The following is a 23,973-nucleotide window of genomic DNA, read 5'->3' on the forward strand; positions in this document are numbered from 1 at the left end:
CTGATCCTGAGTCTATCGAGTTCTGGAAAATAATTCTTAAAGTATCTGCTATCTGAATGGCCACTTCCTTGAGTACCCTAGGATGTAGATTATCAGGCCCTTGGGATTTATCTGCCTTCAATCCCATCAATTTCCCCAAGACCATGTCCTTAGAAATACTGATTTCTTTCAGTTCCTCCCTTGCATTAGTCTCTAAGTTTCCTATCATCCTTGGGAGGTTATTTGTATCCTCTCTTGTAAAAATGGAACTAAAGTAAGAATTTAATTGGTCTGCCATTTCCTTATTCCCCATCATATATTCCCCTGATTCTGTCTGCAAAGTACCTACTCTGGATTTCACCAATCTTTTCCTCTTGACATATTTATAAAAGCTTTTGCAGTCGGTTTTTATATTTGCCGCAAGCTTACTTTTGTAATTTATTTTTGCTCTCTTGATTAATCCCTTTGTCCTCCTTTGCTGCATCTTCAACTGCTCCCAGTCTTCGGTTGCGGTACTTTTTTTGGCCAATTGATATGCTCTCTTTTTGGACCCAATGTTGTCTCTAATTTCCCTTGTTATCCACGGTTGAGTCACCTTTTTTGGTTTATTTTTATGCCAAACCGGTATAAATGATTTTTGCAATTTCTCCATTAGATCTGTGAATGCTTTCCATTGTCTATCCACAGTCAACTCCCCCATAAACACCACCCAATCAATTTTACTCAATTCCCATCTCATACCATCATAATTCCCTTTATTTAAATTCAGGACCTTAGTCTCGGTTTTAATTTCATCACTCTCCATGTCGAGTGAGAATTCGATCATATTGTGATCGCTCCTACCCAAAGGGCCTCGCACAACAAGATTGTTGATTAGCCCCTTATCATTGCATAATACCCAATCTAAAATGGCCTGCTCCCGAGTTGGTTCCTCGACATATTGGTCTAGATAACCGTCCCGTAAACATTCAAGGAATTCCTCCTCCTCTGAATTTTTACCAATTTGACTAGTCCAATCTATATGCAAATTAAAGTCTCCCATGATGACAGCTGTTCCCTTATTGCACGCTTTTCTAATTTCTCTTTTAATGCCTTCCCTCACCTCTACACTACTATTTGGAGGCCTATATACCACCCCCACTAACGTTTTCCGCCCCTTGCTATTCCTCAGTTCTACCCATATAGATTCCGCATCTTCTGTCAATCCTGTCGGTCCCTTCTCTCACCATCAATACTACCCCACCCCCTTTTCTTTCTTGCCGATCCCTCCTAAATATCGTATACCCCGGGATGTTAAGTTCCCAGGCTTGCCCACCCTGCAGCCATGTTTCTGTAATCCCAATCAAATCATATTTGTTTATCTCAATTTCCACAGCTAATTCATCTACCTTGTTCCGAATGCTTCTTGCATTAAGATATAAAGCCTTCAGATTTGCTTTTTTCACCCTCCTTGCTCTTTCTGATTTTTTACTTTCGCTGCCTAACCTAACTTTTCCTGTTTTATCTTTTCTGTCCTTTGCCCTATCATACAGGTTCCCACCCCCCTGCCAAATTAGTTTAAAGCGCACCCGACGGCTGTAGCAAACCTAGCTGCCAATATATTAACCCCTTTTGGGTTTAGGTGTAACCCATCCTTCTTGTAGAGGTCATGCCTTCCCCAAAAGAGATCCCAATGATCCAAGAAGCCAAATCCCTGTCCTTTACACCAGCCCCTCAGCCACACATTCATTTTTCTTAACCTTCCATTTTTATCCTCAGTTGCACTTGGCACAGGTAGCAAACCAGAGATCACCAAAGATTTTTGAACCAAAGATTGCCATAGTTTTTCCCAATGGAATACAGTTATTCATTTCTATGTACCATTGCTGTATTCTCAGGCTATCTTCTAATTTGGAAAACATCTTTGAACCAAAGAATTTTGAACCAAAGATTGCCATAGTTTTTTTCCAATGGAATACATTTATTCATTTCTATGTACCATTGCTGTATTCTCAGGCTATCTTCTAATTTGGAAAAAATAACATATAATTTAAGAAATAACGTCACAGTATTTGAACAAATTTGGGAACCGTACATGGAACACAACAGAGAAGTCCTACCGCAGACCTCCACCGCCTAAAATGACAGAAGGAGAAGAAGACGAAATGAAATGACCCAGTATGTAAAAGTAGATGACACAAATTTCTTGTTTATTTTCATTGAGTGATGACATTGTTTAATGGGTTTAATGTATCATATATGTTGAACGTTGAGTGAGTGGGGAGGGGGAAAAAAGGGGAGAAAATTACACTGTGTATATTCAAGAGGGAAATGTTTGTGTGTATTTTGGTCAGTATGGTTCATAGTGTGAAAATTTTTTTTTTTAATTAAAAAAAGATTGCCATAGTCATACTCATAACAATAAGACCCTGAATGCAGAAACAAGTTTGTTGGTATTGAAATCCATCTTCTAAGGACTGATGATTTCTTCCCAAACTGTCAGGATTCAAGCACTGAGAATGCTATTAGGTCTATGTTTGGAGAAATAGAGTTCACACTTGGGTTCCAAGCCCAGATCACAGCCTGGATACCCACAGAAATATATTTTATACATTGCTTTATCATATCTGCCCACTTTTATTTCAAGAATTCATCCCATTCCTACATCAATCACTGCTAAACTTAGCAAACATCATGGGTAACTTTTCAATGGACGACACTGAATAAATAGACTTACAATAATTTGAGCGCTCCTTACAAGCCATCCCACTACCTTCATATTCTCCCTTCAGGTCAGCACTGGCAAAAGTATTCTCCTGATTGATGTTTGGATCACAATTTAACAAATGTCAGAATGTATGCAGAATGTATGCACACCATCCTTTAAACCTTCGGAAGATATCAAAGAACTTTGTATCCAATAAAGGATTCGAAATATAGCACTACTGTTTGAATGCAATGGTATATTTGAACGCAGCAAGATCTCACAATTACCAATGAGTGACCAGCTATACCATTCTGTTTGTTGCCAAACATGAACATTGTGCTTTCCTCTCCCCACCCCACGCAAATCCCACAGATCCTTTAAATGATCTGAGTTCACAAACTTTGAGATCCATTTTTTTTCCTTATAGATGTCACTTCTAACAATGCAGCATTTGTTCAGCACTCTACTAGAGTGACAGCATCAATATACTCACATTCTTTATTGAAGCCGAACTCAAGAATCAAGAGTGCTACTACCAAAGTAATGAAATTATTAAAATTTAACTTTCACACAAACATTAAAAAAATGTAAAATAGCTTAAAAAAACCAAGAACAGTTTGTTCAGTATTTGTGCATTTTTGTAGATTATAACTTCTTGAAGGTAAGAAAACATGCCTGAATCTAATTATGTTCACTACCATGAAACTAAGTCACAAGTACTCGGAGGGGAGACGGTCTAGGAACACCAGGCGCTGGAGGTTTCTGTGAGGGGCGCTGGACAAAGTGGCAACTCTCTGCTTGCTTTACGGTAGACAAAAGTTAAAGAATTTCATGTATGTTACATTCTAAACGTAGTATTACATGACAATAAGGAAACTTTACCTTTTCCTTTTTACACCAATTTAAATCTAATTCAAAAATTGCCCTTGACCAATTTATTAACAAAACATCCACTGACCCTCTGAGTGTAGAATGCATGCTACACTCAACTCATAACCATGTACTTATACACACAGCACCTGTCTTGGTATCTAATGCCCGAGGTTCTCAGCAACTTAACTAACACTGCCACAATAACAAGTTGGAGCTTAAGATTCAGTTACATCATAATTGACCTACATGGATATGACAGACTGCCCTAACTATTACAATTAAAAAGTAAATAAAAATTACTTGCCTTTATCTTTTGATGGTTGCTTCTGTGCTGTTACATTCGCAATTAATCTTTCATCGACATCTGCATGTTTTTCTGATTCCTTAGGTTCCAATGGAACTGGAAAATCTATAGCTGATGATGAAATTGTTTGACCCTGTGGAGCCTTTGAAGTTGTCCTGTGAGGTGCAATTGGAGTCTTAGAGGCTGTTGTTACCAGTTTTGTTCTGGATGTTGGATTAGTAAAATATTCACGATCAATATCCAGTTGTGATACTGTTTCGGATAAATCAACCACCAAGCTATCAGGGGGCAGAGTAACAGATTCACCAATAATTTCAATCTCTTCTGCTGTGGTCTCACCGGGCTCATTTTCAATAATAATTGGAGTTGCACTTGTCATTAACTGTTTAGGTTTCTCTGTAGTTTTAATTTCATGTTCTGTCACAGAAAAATCAACATCTGGTCTAATTTTAGCAGAAGGAGCTGATACCATTAATCGCGCTTTTGATATTGTTGAAGTTTCGATGACCTCAGTTGGGGTGACAACTGCAGTACTGGCTGTTTCAATATGAATAGGTTCTGAGGTTTGAACACTTGTCATATTATCTTCGTGTTTGGCTATAGGTTCCTCCATTATGCCTGAACCCTCTCCCTCTTCCCTTTGTGTGATTGGTGAGACTGCAACTGATGCAATCTGCAACATGGCAGTCGCTTGTATTTCAACCTCAGAGGTTGCAGTCTCCTCTGTTAGGCCAGAATGGTCAATTTTATCATGGAAGGGTGTTGTTGCTGGGGTAGTTGAATGCAATTCAGTGTATTGGCTGCTCACACTGTCTTCCACACTTACTTGTTCAAACTGTGTCTTTATTATTGTTTCAATTTCTGGTTCCTCTTGATGGCTTGCATCTGTTGAACTTCCCACTGGTGTAACTGTATATTGAACAGAAACTTTGGGCACAAGTTTTGTTCCATCATAACCAATTTGTGTTGGTTCTACTGTGTGAGTTTTATCCACAGGTATTATTGTGGTGAAATGATCTTCACTTTTTGCTTCTGAAGTTTCTATTGTTGCAAGAAAATCATATGTGTCATTTTTCTCACCAATTGCTGATGAAGGTGTTTCAAATGATACCTTATGCTCTAATTCTGTAAAGTGGATCATTTCCTTGGTCTCCTCTTCTTTTGTTTGAGCACTTAAAACTGTGGTGGCTGACACTGATCCAATAGTCCCTGTAGATTCACTTAGTGATAACCCAGTTGTTAAATCTACTTTACTATCAAGTTCAACAGTTGGAAATTCAGAACCTAGAACAGGAGCAGTATGCCCTTCACTTTGCTTTCTCATTGGTTGATCTGTGACAAAACTTGTGTATTCAGGTTGCCTTTCTTTAACTTCATCTGGTTGACTGATAAAATCGATATGCTTTGTGACATATTCTGCCTCCCTATCTGCATCTGGAACTGGTTGAAATTCTGAAGTCAATTGACCATCAATTGTGATGGCCTCTCCAGCTCTGCTTGCCTCGTATGTACTGGTCTGATATGAATCTTCCTTTACAGAAACCCCTAATGATAATGAAACAGGTGCACTAGGTTCCTCCATTGACTCAGTCTTTGTTGATAGGGCTTGAACCGTCTCAGTATGATTAGCAAGGAAATCGTCCACAATGGTACTCTCATCAAAAGACTCTGGTGGTGAGATTTTCTCAGTACTTTCTGGGGTGGTAAGTGTATGATGAAAAGTTGCCTGGAAAGTAAAGTTTTGAAGTTCAATGGTTGACTCAGTATGAACAGGCATCATTCCTGAAGCTTCAGCATCTCCACTAGCTACAACCTCTGAAGAGTAAGTTTCAATTTCCAAATGTGGTTCTGTCTTATCTGCCTCACTGGTGTGTGGCTCTGAAATGGTAATTACTTCAGGTTCAATAACATGCAACTGGGGCACAGATAACTTTGGTTTAACTGTTGAAAATGTTGATGGCAAAGTTGCTAGTTTAACTTCAATGGACTCTTGCTCAGTCGTCATGGCACTTGTTCTTCCCAAGACTTCCACTGTGTCACCAGTATCATTTACAAATGTAGCAGTTGATGGGCTGGTTCCTATTGCGATTTTTGTTGAAGTAACTTTTTCTATATGCATAGCTTCTTCTTCTATGATTGGTGCAAAGGTATGTAGTGAAACTGATTCAGGAATGCCAGCTGCTGTAACAATAGTAGCTGCAGTTATTTTCTCCGGCTCCTTTTCATGTTCCAGCTTTTGTCCCTCTACCTCTGAATAAGGCATTTCTGAATAAGGTATTGAAACATCATCTATGTGCGCTTCTTTAGATGTTTGCATCTTACCCGTGGTTGATGATGGTGATGTGGCATCCAATGATAGCACTGTTTTAAGGTCCTCTGCCGCCATTGTTTGGGAAGTCACCTTGGCATGTTCTATTGTTATTTTCTCCATATCAATGTCTGCCAGTTGTGTGCTGCTAGTAGATTCATCTTTGAAGATTTGACCAACAGATTGGGTATATTTTTCTGAAATTTCTATTCTTGTAGCGCTGGCCGTCACAGATAATTTTAGCTTATCTTCTTCATCCATTGTAATTTCCATTCCATCTGAAAATGCGGTTGCTGTCCTCGTTTGGATTTTTTCTTCCTCTATAGCAAGAGTACTTTCACTTTGAATTTCATGTTTGAATGTCGGAGGAGGAGTTGATGTTGCTGTGAGTAAACTTACAGTTTGGTCTTCTCTACGCGCAGTGGCCCATTCGTCAGCATCACCGACTGACTCTTTCGTACTATCTAAAACTCTGGTTACTACAGCAGTTGTACTTTGTTCAATTGATGTAAATCTTGGAGCTGCACTGTGACCTTCAATACTAGTTACTCTTTCAACCTCAATAATTGTAACAGGTGGTTCTAACTTTTCGACAGTCAGATTCGCTGCAACTTCATGAACTATCTTTGGTCCCCGAGGTATTTGCAGTATTTTCTTCTTTACAGGTTTTCCTATGAACACATAGAAAGAAGATACTGAAATCATTGCTCACAATATGTCACTTGTTATATCACAAGATCACTAGACAGAGGAACAGAAGCAGGCTAAGCTACTCTACACTCTACACTAGTTCCAATTTCCGGCCTTTTCCCCAAATCCCTTGATGCCCTCACTAATGAGATACTTATCTATTTCTTGTTTAAATACTCCCAGTGATCTAGCTTCCACTGCTATATGTGGCAGTAAGTTCCACAGATCCACAACCCACTGGATAAAGAAGTTCTCCTAATCTCTTCTTTATATGGATAACTTCTAATTTTCAGACTATAAACCCTTGTCCTCGATTCGCCCACCAAGGGTGACATCTTACCCGCATCCACCCTATCTAAACCTTTCAAAATACAAAATGCCTCTATGAGATCTCCTCTCTTTCTCCTATACAACCCAAAAGCTGCCAAACGCTCCTCGTACATTAACCCTTGCATTCCGGGAATCATCCTAGTAAATCTCCTCTGCACCCTCTCCAACAACATTACATCCTTTCTAAGATAGGGGGCCCAAAACTGCACACAATACTCCAAATGAGGTCTCACCAGTGCCCCATATAGCCTCACCAACACTAAGATTTAAAGGGCCAATGGTCAGGCGTAGACTGATGGGTGGGGAGAGTCTTGTACACTATTCCTCTTGAAATAAAGGCCAACATAGCATTTGCTTTCTTCACTACCAATTTCACCTGGTCATTAACTTTTAGGTTTCCTTGCACAAGGACACCCACGTCCCTTTGCACATCCAAGGTCTGAATTTTCACCCCATCCAAATAGTATTCTGCCTGTTTGTTTCCACTGCCAAAATGTACAACTGTCCATTTCTCTATGTTAAATCTCATCTGCCATAATTTTGCCCATTCTCCTATTGTCTATATCCTTCTGCAACTTTACAGTTTCTACTACACTTCCTACTCCGCCACTTATCTTGGTGTCATCCGCAAATTTGGCCACAAAACCATTTATACCACAGTCCAAATCATTAATGTAAATTGTAAACAGCAGCGGCCCCAATACTGACCCCTGCAGAACACCACTAGTTACAGGCAGCCATCCAGAATGTGAACCCTTAATTTCAACCCTTTGCTTCCTGCCTATCAACAACTTTTCTATCCAGTTTAATAACTTCCCTGTAATTCCATGGGTCCTCATCTTATTTAGCAGCCTAATATGCGGCATCTTATCGAAAGCCTTTTGAAAATCTAAATAGATATCATCTGCAGCCTCTCTTTTGTCTATCCCACTTGAGATTTCTTCAAAAAACTCTAATAGGTTGGTCAGGCAGGATCTATCCTTTAAAAAACCATGCTGACTTGGACCTATCCTGTTGTTCATCTCTAGGTATTTCATCACCTCATCCTTGAGGATAGACACTAATATCTTCCCAACCACCAACATGAGACTAATCAGCCTATAGTTTCCTTTTTTCTGTCTCCCACCTTTCTTAAACAGCAGAACCACATTTGCGACCTTCCAATCCTCTGGAATCTCTCCAGAGTCTATCAATTTCTGGAAGACCATCGCCAATGGATGTACAATCTCCAAGGCCACCTCTTCAAAACCCATAGATGCACCTCATCCAACCCGGGAGATTTATCAATCTGTAATCCATTTAGTTTGCCTAGCACTATTTCTCTAGAAACCATAACTAAATCTAACTCTACTCCCTGAAGCCTGACTGTCCAGGATATGACTAATGTCTTCCATGGTGAAGACAGATGCAAAATATTGATTAAGTTCCTCTGCCATCTCTTTATAACCCATTACAATTTCCTCAGCATTATTTTCTATCGGTCCTATGTCTCTATGTGTCTCTCTTTTATTTCTTATATATTTGAAAAAACTCTTAGAATCATTTTTAATATTGTTAGCTAATCTCCTTTCATAGCTCATCTTTTCTTTCCGAATTACTTTCTTTGACTCTTTCTGTAATTGTGATTATATGATGAGACGAACTCTGGATTAGGTTCAAGATTTGACCCCTTTTCCCCTTAAATCTGCTCTGCCATTTCATCAAATCATTGCAGACCTGATTATAACCTCAATTCAATCTACATTGAAAACTTTTGTGTACTTACTTATTCATTCTGCCTTAAAACATTCAAAAGCCAGCTTCCACAGCCCATTGAGGAAGAGAGTTTTAAAGAGTCATGCTTCTCTAAGAGGAAACAGCTTTTTGGTCCAAATGGACAAAGCAAAAGGACCCTAGTGACAAAGATCTGAAAGGTGTGTTGAGTTACAGGAGTGATCGTATTGACAGTAGCTGTGTTTGAGTCTTTGGCTCCAAAAGCTTTGGCAAGGAGACATCAGTGGTAAAGTGGGATGATATTTTTGACTTTCCTCTTAAGTGGATTAGAGTTTGCAGTGGATGAGTTGTATGCCTCCTGCTGGATGTGGGAGGGGTCTCCCTGATGACTACTTGCAGGAAGAGCAATCAGCTGCAGCTCCTGACTGGTCACATCAAGTGTCTGGAGCTGCATTTACACTCAATCATTAGCTTCCTTGTTGCTGAAGAGTATTGTGGACAGAACCTTTAGAAAGGTAGTCACACACAAGATGCAGACAGAAAGTAGCTGGGTGACCACTAGGAAAGGAGGTCGGGGTAGCTAGAGAATGCAGGATTCCCCCACAGACATTCTCCTCCTAAACATGTGCATCATATAGGACACCATTGGATGCCTGATCAAATATATCCAAGGACATTCCTCAGGAAGAAATAGCTGAGGCCCTGGCAGAAATATTTGGACCATCATTAGTCATGGGTAAGCTGTTTGAAGACAGGAGGGTGGTTGATGTTGTGCTTTATTTAAGAAAGGCCACAAGGACAAACCAGAGATCAACTGGTGGTGGGAAAGTTACTGGAGTGGATTCTGAGAGGCATGATCTACCTGCATTTGAAAAGGCAAGGACTGATTGGGGATACTCAGCAAGGCTTTGTGTGTGGGAAATAGTGTCTCATGAATTTGACTGAGGTTTTTGAAGAGGAAAACAAGAGGACATTCAAGGGCAGGGTGGGTAACATTTAAACCGGACATGAAGGGCATCTTTTTGATACTGTTGGTAGTGTAACGTCCATGATAAGGTCTGTGAAATTGGGTGTTATGCGATGTAGATGATATGTGAAAACAATATTAATACTTAGTATGGGATACAGTAGTGTACCTGTAAACTTTTTATTTGTATGTAGGAGCTGTGGGGAGGGAGCGTGACAGTGGGTCTAGTTTGGGGACCGACATGGGGTTGTGAGCAGAGAGTGGGGTAGTGGGTTCAATGTGGTGCTGACATGGGGATGTGGGGAGAGAGTGGGGCAAAGGGATCAGTGTGGGGACTGACACGGGACAGTGGGAAGAGAGCGGAGCAGTGAGATCAGTGTGGGGACTGACAAGAGGGCTGTGGGGAGAGAGCAGGGTAGTGGGATCAGTGTGGGGATCGACAAGGGGCTGTAGGGAGAGAGTTGGGCAGTGGGATCAGTGTGGGGACCGACAGGAGGCTGTGGGGAGAGACCGAGGCAGTCAAATCAATTTGGATATACAGTATACAATTTCCTATAGCTAGCGATCATTTTTTCTAAATTGCTCCAGGCTGAATAATTATGGGACCACGGATGTACATACAGTCGAACGTTGCACAAACGGACGTTATGCGGTATATACCTGTATGTGGAAGGAACTGCCTGAGTGTGATTATAGAGCTGGGCACAATTGCAACATTATTGCAACATTTAAAAGATATTTAGACCAAGTAAGAAAGACAGAGAGGGAAGATACAGAAGGACATAGGTCAACACAAGAAAATGGGACAAACTGATGGAGGTAACTTAATTGGCAAGGATAGAAACAGGCCCTTCAGCCACCTAGTCTGTGCTGAATTTTTTTACCCAGCCAGTCCCATTGACCAGACCTGAAACATAGGCCTCGATATCTAATCTTATCTTAAATGTTGAAAAGAAACCTGTATATTGTTCCACACACTCACACCCTCTGAGTGAAGAATTAATCCTTTAATTTTACCCTTAAACATTTCACTTTTCACCCTTAACCTATACCCTCTAGTTCTTGCCTCACCCAAATCTTAGTGAAAAAAGCCTGCTTGCATTTTCCCTATCTATACCCCTGATTAGTTGATAGATTTCTATCAGATCTTTCAACACTCTCTCACTTGGATTGAATAAAGTCCAAACTTTTTTTGGTCTTTCCCTATAATTCAGCTTCACAAGACCTGGAAGCATCCTTGTAAATATTCTTTACTCATTTGTTTGTAGAAGTTCTTTACAAAGTTCATAAAGCAGAGAGTTGGGTTATTTTCTTTCTAATTTAATCCTGCCATCTCTAGACATTTTAGACTGTCTCTAAAACTAATAAAAAATGTAATTCAAATCAGACAAGGCTGCCTTTGGCACAAAACATTAATTCAGGCACAAGACAAAATGAGTCATTCATTAGACAAATAAACATGTATATTTTCCCAATATTAAATTGTCAATGACGTCATGCATAGGTGCTGAATTGAAATGATTGCTTTTTGGTATTTTTTTCTCCTCGTTTACTTCTAAAATTTTGCTTACACATTTCTGGTGGAAGCAGTTATACAAGGGTGTATTTCAGATAAACACAGACACTGTGGGATGTCTGCAGCTAATTATGGAATTTCTGCTGTCAAACTATGACTATAATAGCAAGCAGAAAGGCTTTCCAGTCTATGCAATGTGCTTCGTGTAAGCTTATTTCTCCTTCTCATTCAGAATAGTGGCTTATTCAGGACTAATAGGCAATCAAACACCCAATAATTAGCACAAAGCTTTAACATCATTGCCAATATGCTCCTTTTAGAATTATTCAGACCCTGACCACATCTGAAACTTCCTCACACCAATGTTAACCAAACTAAAAGTTTAGATTACATCGCTGTTGGGTTCACTCAAAGACACATGTACATTCTTGAAAGCCTCATGAGGATTGACCAGTGTGGAATTTATTGTATGTTCATCGAGGGCCTTCAGTGAGCTGCTGCACCCATATGGAGAGCAGCAAGGGAAATCATGAGCCTTACAGCCTTTCTCTCCTATAATTTGTCCTCACTATCAACATACAACCATCTAAATTCTTCCAGCCACTTTCAACTTTGAGGCATATTTGATGTTCACATAATTTTCCTGAACAGCCCTCTGAGTTCTGAGCATTTAGAGAAGGCGATGTATTTATTCATTGATACCAAAGATCAACAGCACCAAAAGTCTACAAGTCTTTTTGCATGGAGCAACATCAATATTGAAGAAGGGAACAGTGGTACAACCCTTTCAATTTTCATTGTGTAAAAATTCCAACTTTTTGCAAGCTTTTAAAAAAAAACACTATAAGTTGCTGTTAGTTGCTTTACCTTTCTATATTTTAATTGGTCATTCCTCCCAAATGGATTGATGGTTTTAGCATGGGAGCATCTTAATTACGAACAAATCTAAACTATATTAAAGCTCCATATTTCCATATGGTATGAGAACTAGGGCATTTGGCCTATCAAGTCTGCTCTGCCATTCCATCATGAGTTGATCTATTCTCCCACTCAGCTCACTCCCCTGCCTTCTCATACCCTGACTATAAAGATACCTATCAATCTCTGCCTTAAATACGCCCAACAACTTGGCCTCATTTTCTAACATTGTATTTCATTTGTCACTTCTTTGCCCATACTCCTAATCTAAATCTCTCCATTTTCTCATCACTTCCTGACCTTCTACCTATCTTTGTATCATCTGCAAACTTAGCCACAGAGGCAATTTTTCCACAATACTTATCATTAACATACACAGTAAAAATGAGTGTCCCCAACACTGACCCCTGTGGAACACCACTGGTAATAAGTAGCCAACCAGAATAAGATCCCTTTATTCCCAAACTATGTTTCCTGTCAATCAGCCAATGGTCGACCTATGCTTGTATCTTTTCTGTAGTTCTTGTTTAGCAGCCTCATGTAAAGCACCCATTAAAGGCCAAGTAAACAACATTCACTGCATTTCCTTTGTCTCGCCTGCTTGTGCTTTCCTCAAAAAATTACAGTAGGTTTGTCAGGCAAGATTTTCCCTAAAGGAAACTATGCTGAGTTTGGCTTATCTTGTCATGTACCTTCTGGTACTCTGTAACCTCATCTTTGATAAGCAACTCCAACAACTTCCCAACCACCGATGTTAAGCCATAATTTCTTTTCTGCTGTCTACCTCTCTTTTGACATAGTGGAGTGACCTTTGCAATTTTCCAATCTTCTGAAGCCATGCCACAATCTATTAATTCTTGGAAGGTCATTACCGATTCCTCAACAGTCTCTTTTGCTTCTGCTTTCAGAACTCAAGGGTGCATTCCATCTGGACTGGGAGACTTAACCATCACTCGACCTTACAGCTTCTCAAGCATCTTCTCTCTGATAATAAAGACTGCACTCACCTCTCTTCCCTGACACCCGTCAAGAGCCAAGTGTCCTGCTAATATCTTCCACCATGATGACAGATGCAAAATACTTCTTGTCTCCCCTTACAATTTTTCCAGCATAATTTTCTATCAGTCCTATATCCATTCTCAGTGAAACACAAAAGTCTGCATATACTGTGAGTGTAGTAAAAACCGACCAAAATGCTGGATAAACTCAGCCGGTCTTTTCAGCATCCATTGCCTACGGCATATTGCCTACATTTCAGCCTGAGCCCTTCTTCAAGGAATAAGTAGAATGAGCCAGAAGCAGGAAATCCCAGAAAGGCTGTGGTTGGAATCCTGACCAACAAAAGGTGTTAATTGCATATGATAAGGGATGAGGTAAGAGAAAATCATGATCATGTGAAAGGACAGGGAAAGGAGAGATGGCATTGGCAGAAGGTGAGCACTCAGCACCACAAGGACAGCTTCTTCCCCACTGCCATCAGATTCCTGAATAATCAATGAACCAAAGACACGGCCTTATTTTTTGTGTAGTCTTATTGTTTTTATTATATATAATAATGCTGTAAGATGGTTATAATATGTATGTTTGTTCTATGAGGCTGCCGCAAAACCCTAAATTTTCTGACTTGTTCATGATAATAAATCCTGATCCTGATTCGGATATGGATTTGGATCTTCTGCGGTCACAGGAGTTGATTCCAAGGGGAAGAGTGGTGAGGGAAGAGTGAACAAGGGAGTCACGGAGCGAGCAGCCCCTGCAGAAGATGGAGAGGAGAAGAGAGGATTCCTCTTATCCTCACCTACCACCCTACCAGCCTCTGCATCCAACACATTCTCCTCCGCCATTTCCGGCATCTACTATGTGATCCCATCACTAGACACATATTTCCCTCTCCCCCTCCTTACTGCCTTCCACAGGGAGCACTCCCTCTGTGACTGCCTTGTCCACTCCTTACTCCCTACCTATTGTCCCTGTGGGGCCTACCCCTGCGACCACAAGAGAGACTCCAATTGTGCAATCACCTTCACCCTCACCACCATTCAATGCCCCAAACAGTTCTTCCAAGTGAAGCAACATTTCACTTATGAATCTGCAGGGATCTGCTGCATCCAGTGCTCACGTTGTGGTGTCCTCTACATCAGAGAGTCTGAACACAGACTGGGAGATTGTTTTGTTGAGCACCTCGGCTCTGTCTGCCACAATAGCAGTGGCCACACATTTCAAATCCTAATCTTATTCCCTTGCTGACGTGTCTGTCCATCTATATTTATTCTCATCTCTTTTTTACTCCTAATATACCTTTAGCATCCTTTTTGATAATACAAGCTAGTTTATTTGAAAGTTCATCCTTTCCTTCCTAATTACCTTTGTAGTGGCCTTCTGTGTGCTATTAAAAGCTTCACAGTACTCTCTCATCCCATTCATTTCTACTTCCCTGCAAGACCTTTCCTTTGCTTTACTTGGGCTTTGGCTTCTCTTCTAAGTTACATTATGTGATTGTTCCATTAAAATATGTCTTTTTTGGAATACACCTGTCCTGCATTTTTATTATTTCTTGCAGAACGCCAGCCTTTGCAGCCTTGCCGTCTTCCCAGCCAGTAGTAATTTCCAATCGAATTTCACCAGTTCCTCCCTTATACCTCTGCACTCCTCTTTATTCTACCAACATACTGAACCTCTGCACTCCCATTTAGTCCACCAGTATACTGCACCGATGCATTCTGCTTTATTCCACTAGTATGGTGGACCTCTGCACACCACTTTATTCCACTAGTATATTACACCACTGGACTCCACTTTATTCCACCACTAAACAACACCTCTGCACTCCCCTTTATTCCACCAGTATACTGTACCTCTGGATACCCATTTATTCAACTAGTATACTACACCACTGCACTCCACTTTATTCCACCAGTATACTACACCTCTGTACTCAGCTTTATTTCACTAGTATACTGAACCTGTGCACTCCCTTTTATTCCACTAGTATACTGCACCTCTGTACTCCCTTTTATTCCTCTAGTATACTGCACCTCTTTCCAATACCAAGCCTCCAGAGAAAAATTCTTGCCCCAATACTTGTGGGATCCACTCTTTAAAGAAACGAAGAGGATCTTGTTCTTCCATACCTTCTGGCAAAAAAAACAATCTTCACATTATTCCTTCTACTTTGATTCTCCAAATAGTCTACTTTCCTCTCTAACTCCTTCTCACGTTCTCGCAATTTTTTAACGGATTTTTCCACCTCCAACATTTTTCTGTATTAGAAGCCACTTGTTGTTGACTGAAATTTTTTAAATTCTTCACAAAATGCTTCCACACGTATTTTAACTGTATTCAATTCTAAACTTATCCTTTGAGTCATTTCATTCATCATAGCGTTTAACTGTTTACATTGTAATTCAGAAAAGCTCAGCCCTGCTTTCTCTAACGTAGTGGCAGAACCAGGTAACTGCAGCTCCTGCTGCATCTCAACAACAGGCAGTTTAACAGTTTTACTGCGGGTCTGGACTCCCAGCAAAGGCACCCCGACTTCTTCAGGGGGGTCGACACTGGTCTCCCCCCCGCAATTCGCTATTATTTCAAAAACTCACGGAAGAGATCAATATATTCAGGTTGGAATACTTCCTGAGGCGTTTCAAGCAATGGAGTCATCTTCTTGCATGCTCCCTCCGTTAAAGTCGGCAGGCTGCCAGAACGCACCTTCCTCCTGAGAATGGGTCATTCCAGCGATGTCCTTCTCCTGGTGAGTAGTAGTCATTTTTTTTTCAGCTCCCACAGGCAATCTTTGTGGTTTAGGCACGGAAGAAATTAAACCTGAGGCTGTAGCAAGCTGTTTAGGCACTAAATCTTCAACACTCCGAAAATGTAATTTATTCTGCACTTGAGGTTTAATCTTTTTACCATTAATGGCCATAATAGTTCCTTAATACTTTAGACTAAAATTTTAAAAGTTTAAACTTGAAAACAAAGGGTTAAAAACGGGTTCTTAAAAGTCCGGCCATTGTCTCCTAAAGAAAAATGGAAGAAATGGCAGAAACGGGAGAAATGGGGATGGAAAGAGTCCAATTTCTCTTGAAATGGGGTCTCCGAGTTTGGAATCTCTTGGATGAATAGAAGAACTTTCTTATTCTTACTTTATTTTTATGTCATTATGATATCTTGTTATTCTTTGTTCGGCTGGGGAGGGAGAGATTTGCTCTATGTTCTATTAGTCATCAGCCACTGGTGGGAGATCCACACCCAAATTTTGTTTAGGGATTACTACCTTTTGGTAGGTTTTTTGGGGTTTTTTTTCTTTTTTTTTGTTAATTAAATTTTCTTTAATTTTTTTCAATTATTTTCATTTTATTTAGACTTTAATTTGTGGGGGTTTTTTCTCCTATTGGAGGGCCTATTTATGTTGATTTAAGTTTTTATATATCGATATTATTAGTTCTTAGTAATATTACCAGATATATCCAAGTTGAGGTTTGCTACTTTTAATGTTCGAGGTTTAAACAGTCCGATTAAGCATAAGCGCATTTTGGCGTATATTAAGAAAATGAAAATTTATGTTGCTTTTTTTCAAGAAACACATCTGAATGTCAAAGAAAGTATGAAATTGAAGAGGGACTGGGTAGGGCATGTATATTCTTCTTCATTTAATTCTAGGGCTAAAGGTGTAGCAATTTTGATACATAAGAATTTATCTTTTTAATTACAATCAATGGAGGAAAAGGCAGGATGTATTCTTAAATTGAATTGTAAGATTTTTAGTGAATTTTGGACTTTACTTAATATTTATGCCCCAAATGTAGATGATGAAACATTTATTTCCGATGCATTTTTATATCTGGGTCAGGCTAATGATAATGTTTTAGATGGTGGTGATTTTAATTGTGATTTGGAACCTTTATTAGATAAGCCCCCGAAGAAAGTTAAGAAATCTAAAATGGCAGTTCAGGTTCAAGCGTTGATGAAAGATCTTAATTTAGTGGATATTTGGAGACGTCTTAATCTGACAGAGAAGGATTTCTCCTTTTATTCAACTAGACATGAATCGTTTTCGAGGATTGAATTTTTATTTAATATCGGCACATTTACAGGGGAAAATACAACAAGCGGAATATAAAAGTAGGGTGATTTCAGGTCATTCTTTGTTATACTTTACATATGCAACCTCTGAGAAAATTCAAGTGGCCTATTAGAGGTTTCATATAATGTTGTTAAAAAATATGGCATTTATTGATTTTTTGAAAAAAACAAATTAATTTATTTTTGAAAGAAAATTCTAATTCTGTTCCAAGTAAGTTTGTATTATGGGATGCTATGAAAGCTTATTTGAGAGTACAAATAATTAGTTATACTTTTAAAATAAAAAAGAATCGATTAAATCAGGGTCTTGAATTAGAGAAACGGATTGGTGAGTTAGAAAAGGAATTTCAGAAAGATGCTACAGAAGATCAGAAAATAGAATTGTCTAGGTTGAAACTGGAATACAATACTCTACAATCTTATCAATTTAAATGTAAGATTAATAGGACTAAACAACGATATTATGAATGGGGAGAGAAAGCACATAAGGTATTGGCGTGGCAATTAAAGAAAGAACAGGTTTCGAGGACTATTAACGCTGTTAGACGGAATTCGCTTATCACTTATAAACCTCGTGAGATTAATGATGAATTTTGTTCATTTTATAAAAAGTTATATACATCTGATGGAAAACAAAAAATGGATCAATTTTTTTAATCACAGTTGAATTTACCGACATTAGAGAATGTAGATATACAGGAGTTGGAAGCACCATTTACTGACTTGGAAATTAAAATGGCTATGATGGAAATGCCGAATGGTAAATCGCCTGGTGATGATGGATTTTCGGTCAAATTTTATAAAATTTTTTATGATGACTTCTCTACAGTGTTTGGAGATGTATTATGCCAGGTTGGAAAACTATGAATTGCCTGAGTCTTGTTTTAGTGCTTTAATTACAGAAATTCCAAAGAAAAATAGAGATCCTTTGAAAGTATCCTCATATAGACCAATTTCGTTGTTAAATGTAGATTATAAAATTATAGCTAAAATTTTAGCGAATAGATTAGTTAAATTTTTACCTAAGCTGATTCATATGGATCAGACAGGTTTCATAAAGAATAGATATGCTTCAGATAATATTTTACGTGTGATTAGTTTGATTAATAGATTCCGACAATCTTCAGACCATCCAATGGTGATATCTTTAGATGCTGAAAAAGCATTTGATAGAGTTGAGTGGAATTTTCTGTTCAAAGTTCTGGAGAAATTTAAGTTTTGTCCTTTTTTTATTGGTTGGATTAAAGCTTTATATAGTAAACCGGTAGCTAGAGTACTGACGAATGGTTTGATTTTGGAACTGTTTAAATTGACCCAATCTACTAGTCAAGGTTGTCCTTTATCACCAGCATTTTTTGCGGTAGTGATCGAACCTTTGGCACAGTTGATAAGTCAAAATATACAGATACAAGGTATGAAAATTTTAGATGAGGAATATAAAGTTAATTTATTTGCCGATGATGTATTGATGTATCTAACAAATCCAGCTCAATCACTTTTATATTTGAAGGAGTGTCTGATGCAATATGGACACCTTTCTGGATATAAAGTTAATTGGGAAAAAAGTGAAATATTACCGGTGAGTGAAGGAGATTATTCATCTTATAAGAATATTCTTAATTTGAAATGGACGGATTGAATTAAGTATTTGGGTATAATTTTGGATGTTAATTATCAATCTTTATATCAATTAAATTATGTTCCGTTAATAAAAAAAAATTAAAACTGATTTGATTAAATGGAAAGATTTACCTATTAATTTATTGGGTAGAATAAATACAATTAAGATGAATATTTTTCCACGTATGCAATATTTATTTCAATCTATTCCGTATTTAATTGATAATTTTTTTTTCAAGATTTGAATAAAATGGTTAGGGAGTTTTTATGGAGAGGTAAATTTTCAAGATTAGCCTTGAATAAATTAACTTGGAAATATGAATTAGGGGAACTATGTTTACCACATTTTCAAAACTATTATGAAGCAGCCCAACTTAAATTTATTAGTTCATTGATGGATTTGGATCGGCCCCGTAGTTGAGCCAAAATTGAGATGGCAAATATCTCTGAATTTGAAATACATCAATTTTTGTTTAGATGGAATGTAAATTTTTACAGCAACATAATGTGCCTATATTAAAACATTTAATTAAGTTATGGACAAAGAAAAAGAAAATGATAGGTTCTAGTGGTGAATTATCAGCCTTGACTCCGTTGTATAATAATCATCTTATTTCTTTCTCAATACATAATCAAAGTTTATTACATTGGAGATTTAAAGGTGTGGAAAATTTGGGAGATTGTTTTAAAGAAGGTAAATTTTTATCTTTTGATCAGATAAGAACTCTTTGTCTCTTTATTATCAAATTCGATCTTTGGTAAAACATGTGTTTGGTAGAGATATGATTTTACCTGAAATGAATAAATTTGAGACTTTTCTTATGAAGGTACCAGAGAAGGGTTATATTTCATTTATGTATCAAAAACTACAGGATCATATGGATAAAAAGGGTTGGGATAAATCCAAAGGTAAATTGGAAGTGGAGATCGGTTTTGTTTTTTCCAAGAATGATTGGTTAGATATTTGTTATGATAGTGTAACTAGACTGATAAATGCATGTTATGCAGTGATTAATTATAATTTTTTACATCAATTATACTTAACAGCTGAAAAACTAAAAAAGTATGGTTTTCATGAATCAGATTTGTGTTTTAAATGTGGTAACACTGTTGGAACATTTTTTTCATGCAGTTTGGTCATGTATATATATATACAATCTTTTTGGAAGAAAGTACAATTGTTTCTGGAATACCTGTATAAGATTAAAATACCTTTAGATCCGATAGTATTTTTATTGGGTAGTTTGCAACCTCTGAAAGGTTTGGGGTTAGATAAATTTCAACTTGCTTTTGTATATTTAGCTTTATCTGTAGTGAAAAAATGTATTGATAGTACGTGGAAAGATATGAATATGATTGATATTAATAGATGGCATAATGAGATGAAATATTGTTTAATAATGGAAAAAATTATATATGTTTCGCGTGATAACTATAGTTTCTTTATTAATAAGTGGTTGTTATACTCAGAATATTTACATTTTGATTTACATTGATTAGATCTTAATATATATGCTTAACTTTTTAATTTTTTTTTTCTCTATGGCTCTCCTTAGGAGAGTTGGCTGAAAGGGTCTTTTTATTTCCTCTTATTTTCTTTCTTTTTTTTTCTTTCTTTTCATATATAAATATATATGTAATATAACATTCATGTTTAGTTTATTGTTATATATGTTACTTATTATCTGTATTTTGAATGAATAAAGTTTAAAAAAAACTACACCTTTGTACTCCCCTTTATTCCACTAGTATACTGCACCTCTGTACTCCCCTTTATTCCACTAGTACCCTGCACCTCTGTACTCCCCTTTATTCCACTAGTACACTGCACCTCTGTACTCCCCTTTATTCCACTAGTATACTGCACCTCTGTACTCCCCGTTATTCCACTAGTATACTGCACCTCTGTACTCCCCGTTATTCCACTAGTATACTGCACCTATGTACTTGCCTTTATTCCTCTAGTAAACTCCAACTCTGCACTCCCATTTATTCCACTAGTAAACTGCACGTCTGCACTCCCCTTTATTCTACTTGTATGCTGCACCTTGCATTCCCTTTATTCCACGTATACAGCACCTCTTTATTCCACCAGTCTACTACACCTCTGCACTCCTCTTTATTTCACCAGTATACTGCACCTCTGTACTCCCATTTATTCCTCTAGTATACTGACCCTCTGCACTCCCCGTTATTCCACTAGTATACAACACCTCTGTACTCCCCTTTAGTCCACTAGTATATTACACCTCTGCACTCCCCGTTATTCCACTAGTATACAGCACCTCTGTACTCCCCTTTAGTCCACTAGTACACTGCACCTCTGTACTCCCCGTTATTCCACTAGTATACAGCACCTCTGAACTCCCCTTTATTCCACTAGTACTGACCCTCTGCACTCCCCTTTATTCCACTAGTATACAGCACCTCTGCACTCCCCTTTATTCCACTAGTATATTGCATCTCTGCACTCCCCGTTATTCAACTAGTATACAGCACCTCTGTACTCCCCTTTAGTCCACTAGTATACAGCACCTCTGCACTCCCCTTTATTCCACTAGTATATTTCACCTCTGCACTCCCCGTTATTCAACTAGTATACAGCACCTCTGTACTCCCCTTTAGTCCACTAGTATACAGCACCTCTGCACTCCCCTTTATTCCACTAGTATATTGCATCTCTGCACTCCCCGTTATTCAACTAGTATACAGCACCTCTGTACTCCCCTTTAGTCCACTAGTATACAGCACCTCTGCACTCCCCTTTATTCCACTAGTATATTTCACCTCTGCACTCCCCGTTATTCCACTAGTATACAGCACCTCTGCACTCCCATTTATTCCACTAGTATATTGCATCTCTGCACTCCCCGTTATTCAACTAGTATACAGCACCTCTGTACTCCCCTTTAGTCCACTAGTATACTGCACCTCTGTTCTGCCCTTTATTCAATAATAATAATAATAACAATTACAGCACGGAAACAGGCCATTAGGCCCTTCTAGTCCACACCGAACCAAACACCCCTTTCTAATCCCACCTCCCTGCACAATGCCCATAACCCTCCATCTTCCTCTCATCCATATACCTGTCCAACCTTTTCTTAAATAATACAATTGACTCCGCCGCCACTATTTCTCCCGGAAGATCATTCCACACAGCTACCACTCTCTGAGTAAAGAAGTTCCCCCTCATGTTACCTCTAAACCTCTGCCCCTTAATTCTTAACTCATGTCCTCTTGTTTTAATCTTTCCTCCTCTTAACGGAAATAGTCTATCCACATCCACTCTGTCTATCCCTTTCATAATCTTAAATACTTCTATCAAATCCCCTCTCAACCTTCTACGCTCCAAAGAATAAAGACCCAATCTGTCCAATCTCTCCCCATACTCCAGATGCTTAAACCCAGGCAACATTCTGGTAAACCTTCTCTGCACTCTCTCCACTCTGTTTATATCCTTCCTATAATTAGGCGACCAGAACTGCACACAGAACTCCAAATTAGGCCGCACCAACGTCTTATACAATCTCAACATCACCTCCCAACTCCTATATTCCATGCAATGATTGATAAAGGCCAGCATACTAAAAGCCTTCTTCACCACCCTATTCACGTGAGTTTCTACCTTCAGGGAACGATGTACCGTCACTCCTAAATCTTTCTGCTCTTCTGTATTCCTCAATGCTCTCCCATTTACCACATATGTCCTATTCTGATTCTTCTTACCAAAATGAAGCACCTCACACTTATCAGCATTAAATTCCATCTGCCATTTTTCAGCCCACTTTTCTAAGCAGCCCAAATCCCTCTGCAATCCTAGAAAACCTTCTTCATTATCCACTATTCCACCTATCTTAGTATCGTCTGCATATTTACTAATCCAATTCACCACCCCATCATCTAGATCATTAATGTATATAACGAACAACAATGGGCCCAATACAGATCCTTGAGGCACACCACTGGTCACCGGCCTCCAACCTGACAGACAATTATCCACTACCACTCTCTGGCCTCTCCCTTTCAGCCAATGTTCAATCCATTTGACTATCTCAAAATTTATACCTAAAGACTGCACCTTCCTAACTAACCTTCCATGTGGTACCTTATCGAAGGCCTTACTGAAGTCCATATAGACAACATCCACTGCGCTACCCTCATCCACATTCCTAGTCACCTCTTCAAAAAATTCAATCAGATTGGTCAAACATGACCTTCCTCCCACAAATCCATGTTGAGTACTCCTGATCAGACCCTGTCTATCCAGATGTTTATAAGTACTATCTCTAAGAATTTTCTCCATTAATTTACCTACCACAGACGTCAAACTTACAGGCCGATAGTTGCCAGGCTTCCTCCTTGAACCCTTTTTAAATAACGGAACCACATGCGCAATGCGCCAATCCTCCGGCACTATCCCCATATCTAATGACATTCGAAAAATTACCGCCAGAGCCTCTGCTATTTCCTCCTTCACTTCTCTCAATGTCCTGGGGAAGATCCCGTCTGGTCCTGGAGACTTATCCACCTTTATATTCTTCAAAAGCCTTAAAACTACACCTTTTGTAATCTCTATATTCCCCATATTTACCCAATTTGCTTTTTTTTATCCCACATCTCCCAATATCCTTCTCCTTAGTGAATACCGAAGAAAAGAAACTGTTCAATATCTCCCCCATTTCTCTAGGTTCCACACACAGTTTTCCACTCTGATTTTCTAAGGGACCAATTTTGTCTCTAGCTTTCCTCTTACCATTAACATATTTGTAGAACTCTTTTGGATTTGTTTTCACCCTGCTTGCCATAGTTTTCTCGTACCTTCTTTTAGCTTTCCTAATTCCTCTCTTAAGATTCCTCTTACATTCAATGTATCTTTCAAACATCTCCTTAACTCCATGCTTCTTATATCTAATGTACGCCTCCCTTTTTCTTCGAACCAAGTTTCCAATATTCCTTGAAAACCACGGCTCTCTCAAACCTTTTGCCC

The 23,973-nt window shown here is 38.7% G+C and overlaps 1 protein-coding gene across 1 annotated transcript in view; it reads right to left on the bottom strand.

The window, feature by feature from the left end:
* Positions 1 to 23,973, bottom strand: part of LOC138762704 (versican core protein-like) — a 235,676-nt gene that overhangs the window by 126,759 nt on the left and 84,944 nt on the right. Inside the window, exon 7 of the mRNA XM_069936293.1 lies at positions 3,843 to 6,821. Within this exon, the coding sequence (XP_069792394.1) occupies positions 3,843 to 6,821 (2,979 nt within the window). The remainder of the gene's footprint in view (positions 1 to 3,842; positions 6,822 to 23,973) is intronic.

Source organism: Narcine bancroftii, chromosome 1 (genome assembly GCF_036971445.1).
Source record: "Narcine bancroftii isolate sNarBan1 chromosome 1, sNarBan1.hap1, whole genome shotgun sequence".
NCBI lineage: Eukaryota > Metazoa > Chordata > Chondrichthyes > Torpediniformes > Narcinidae > Narcine > Narcine bancroftii.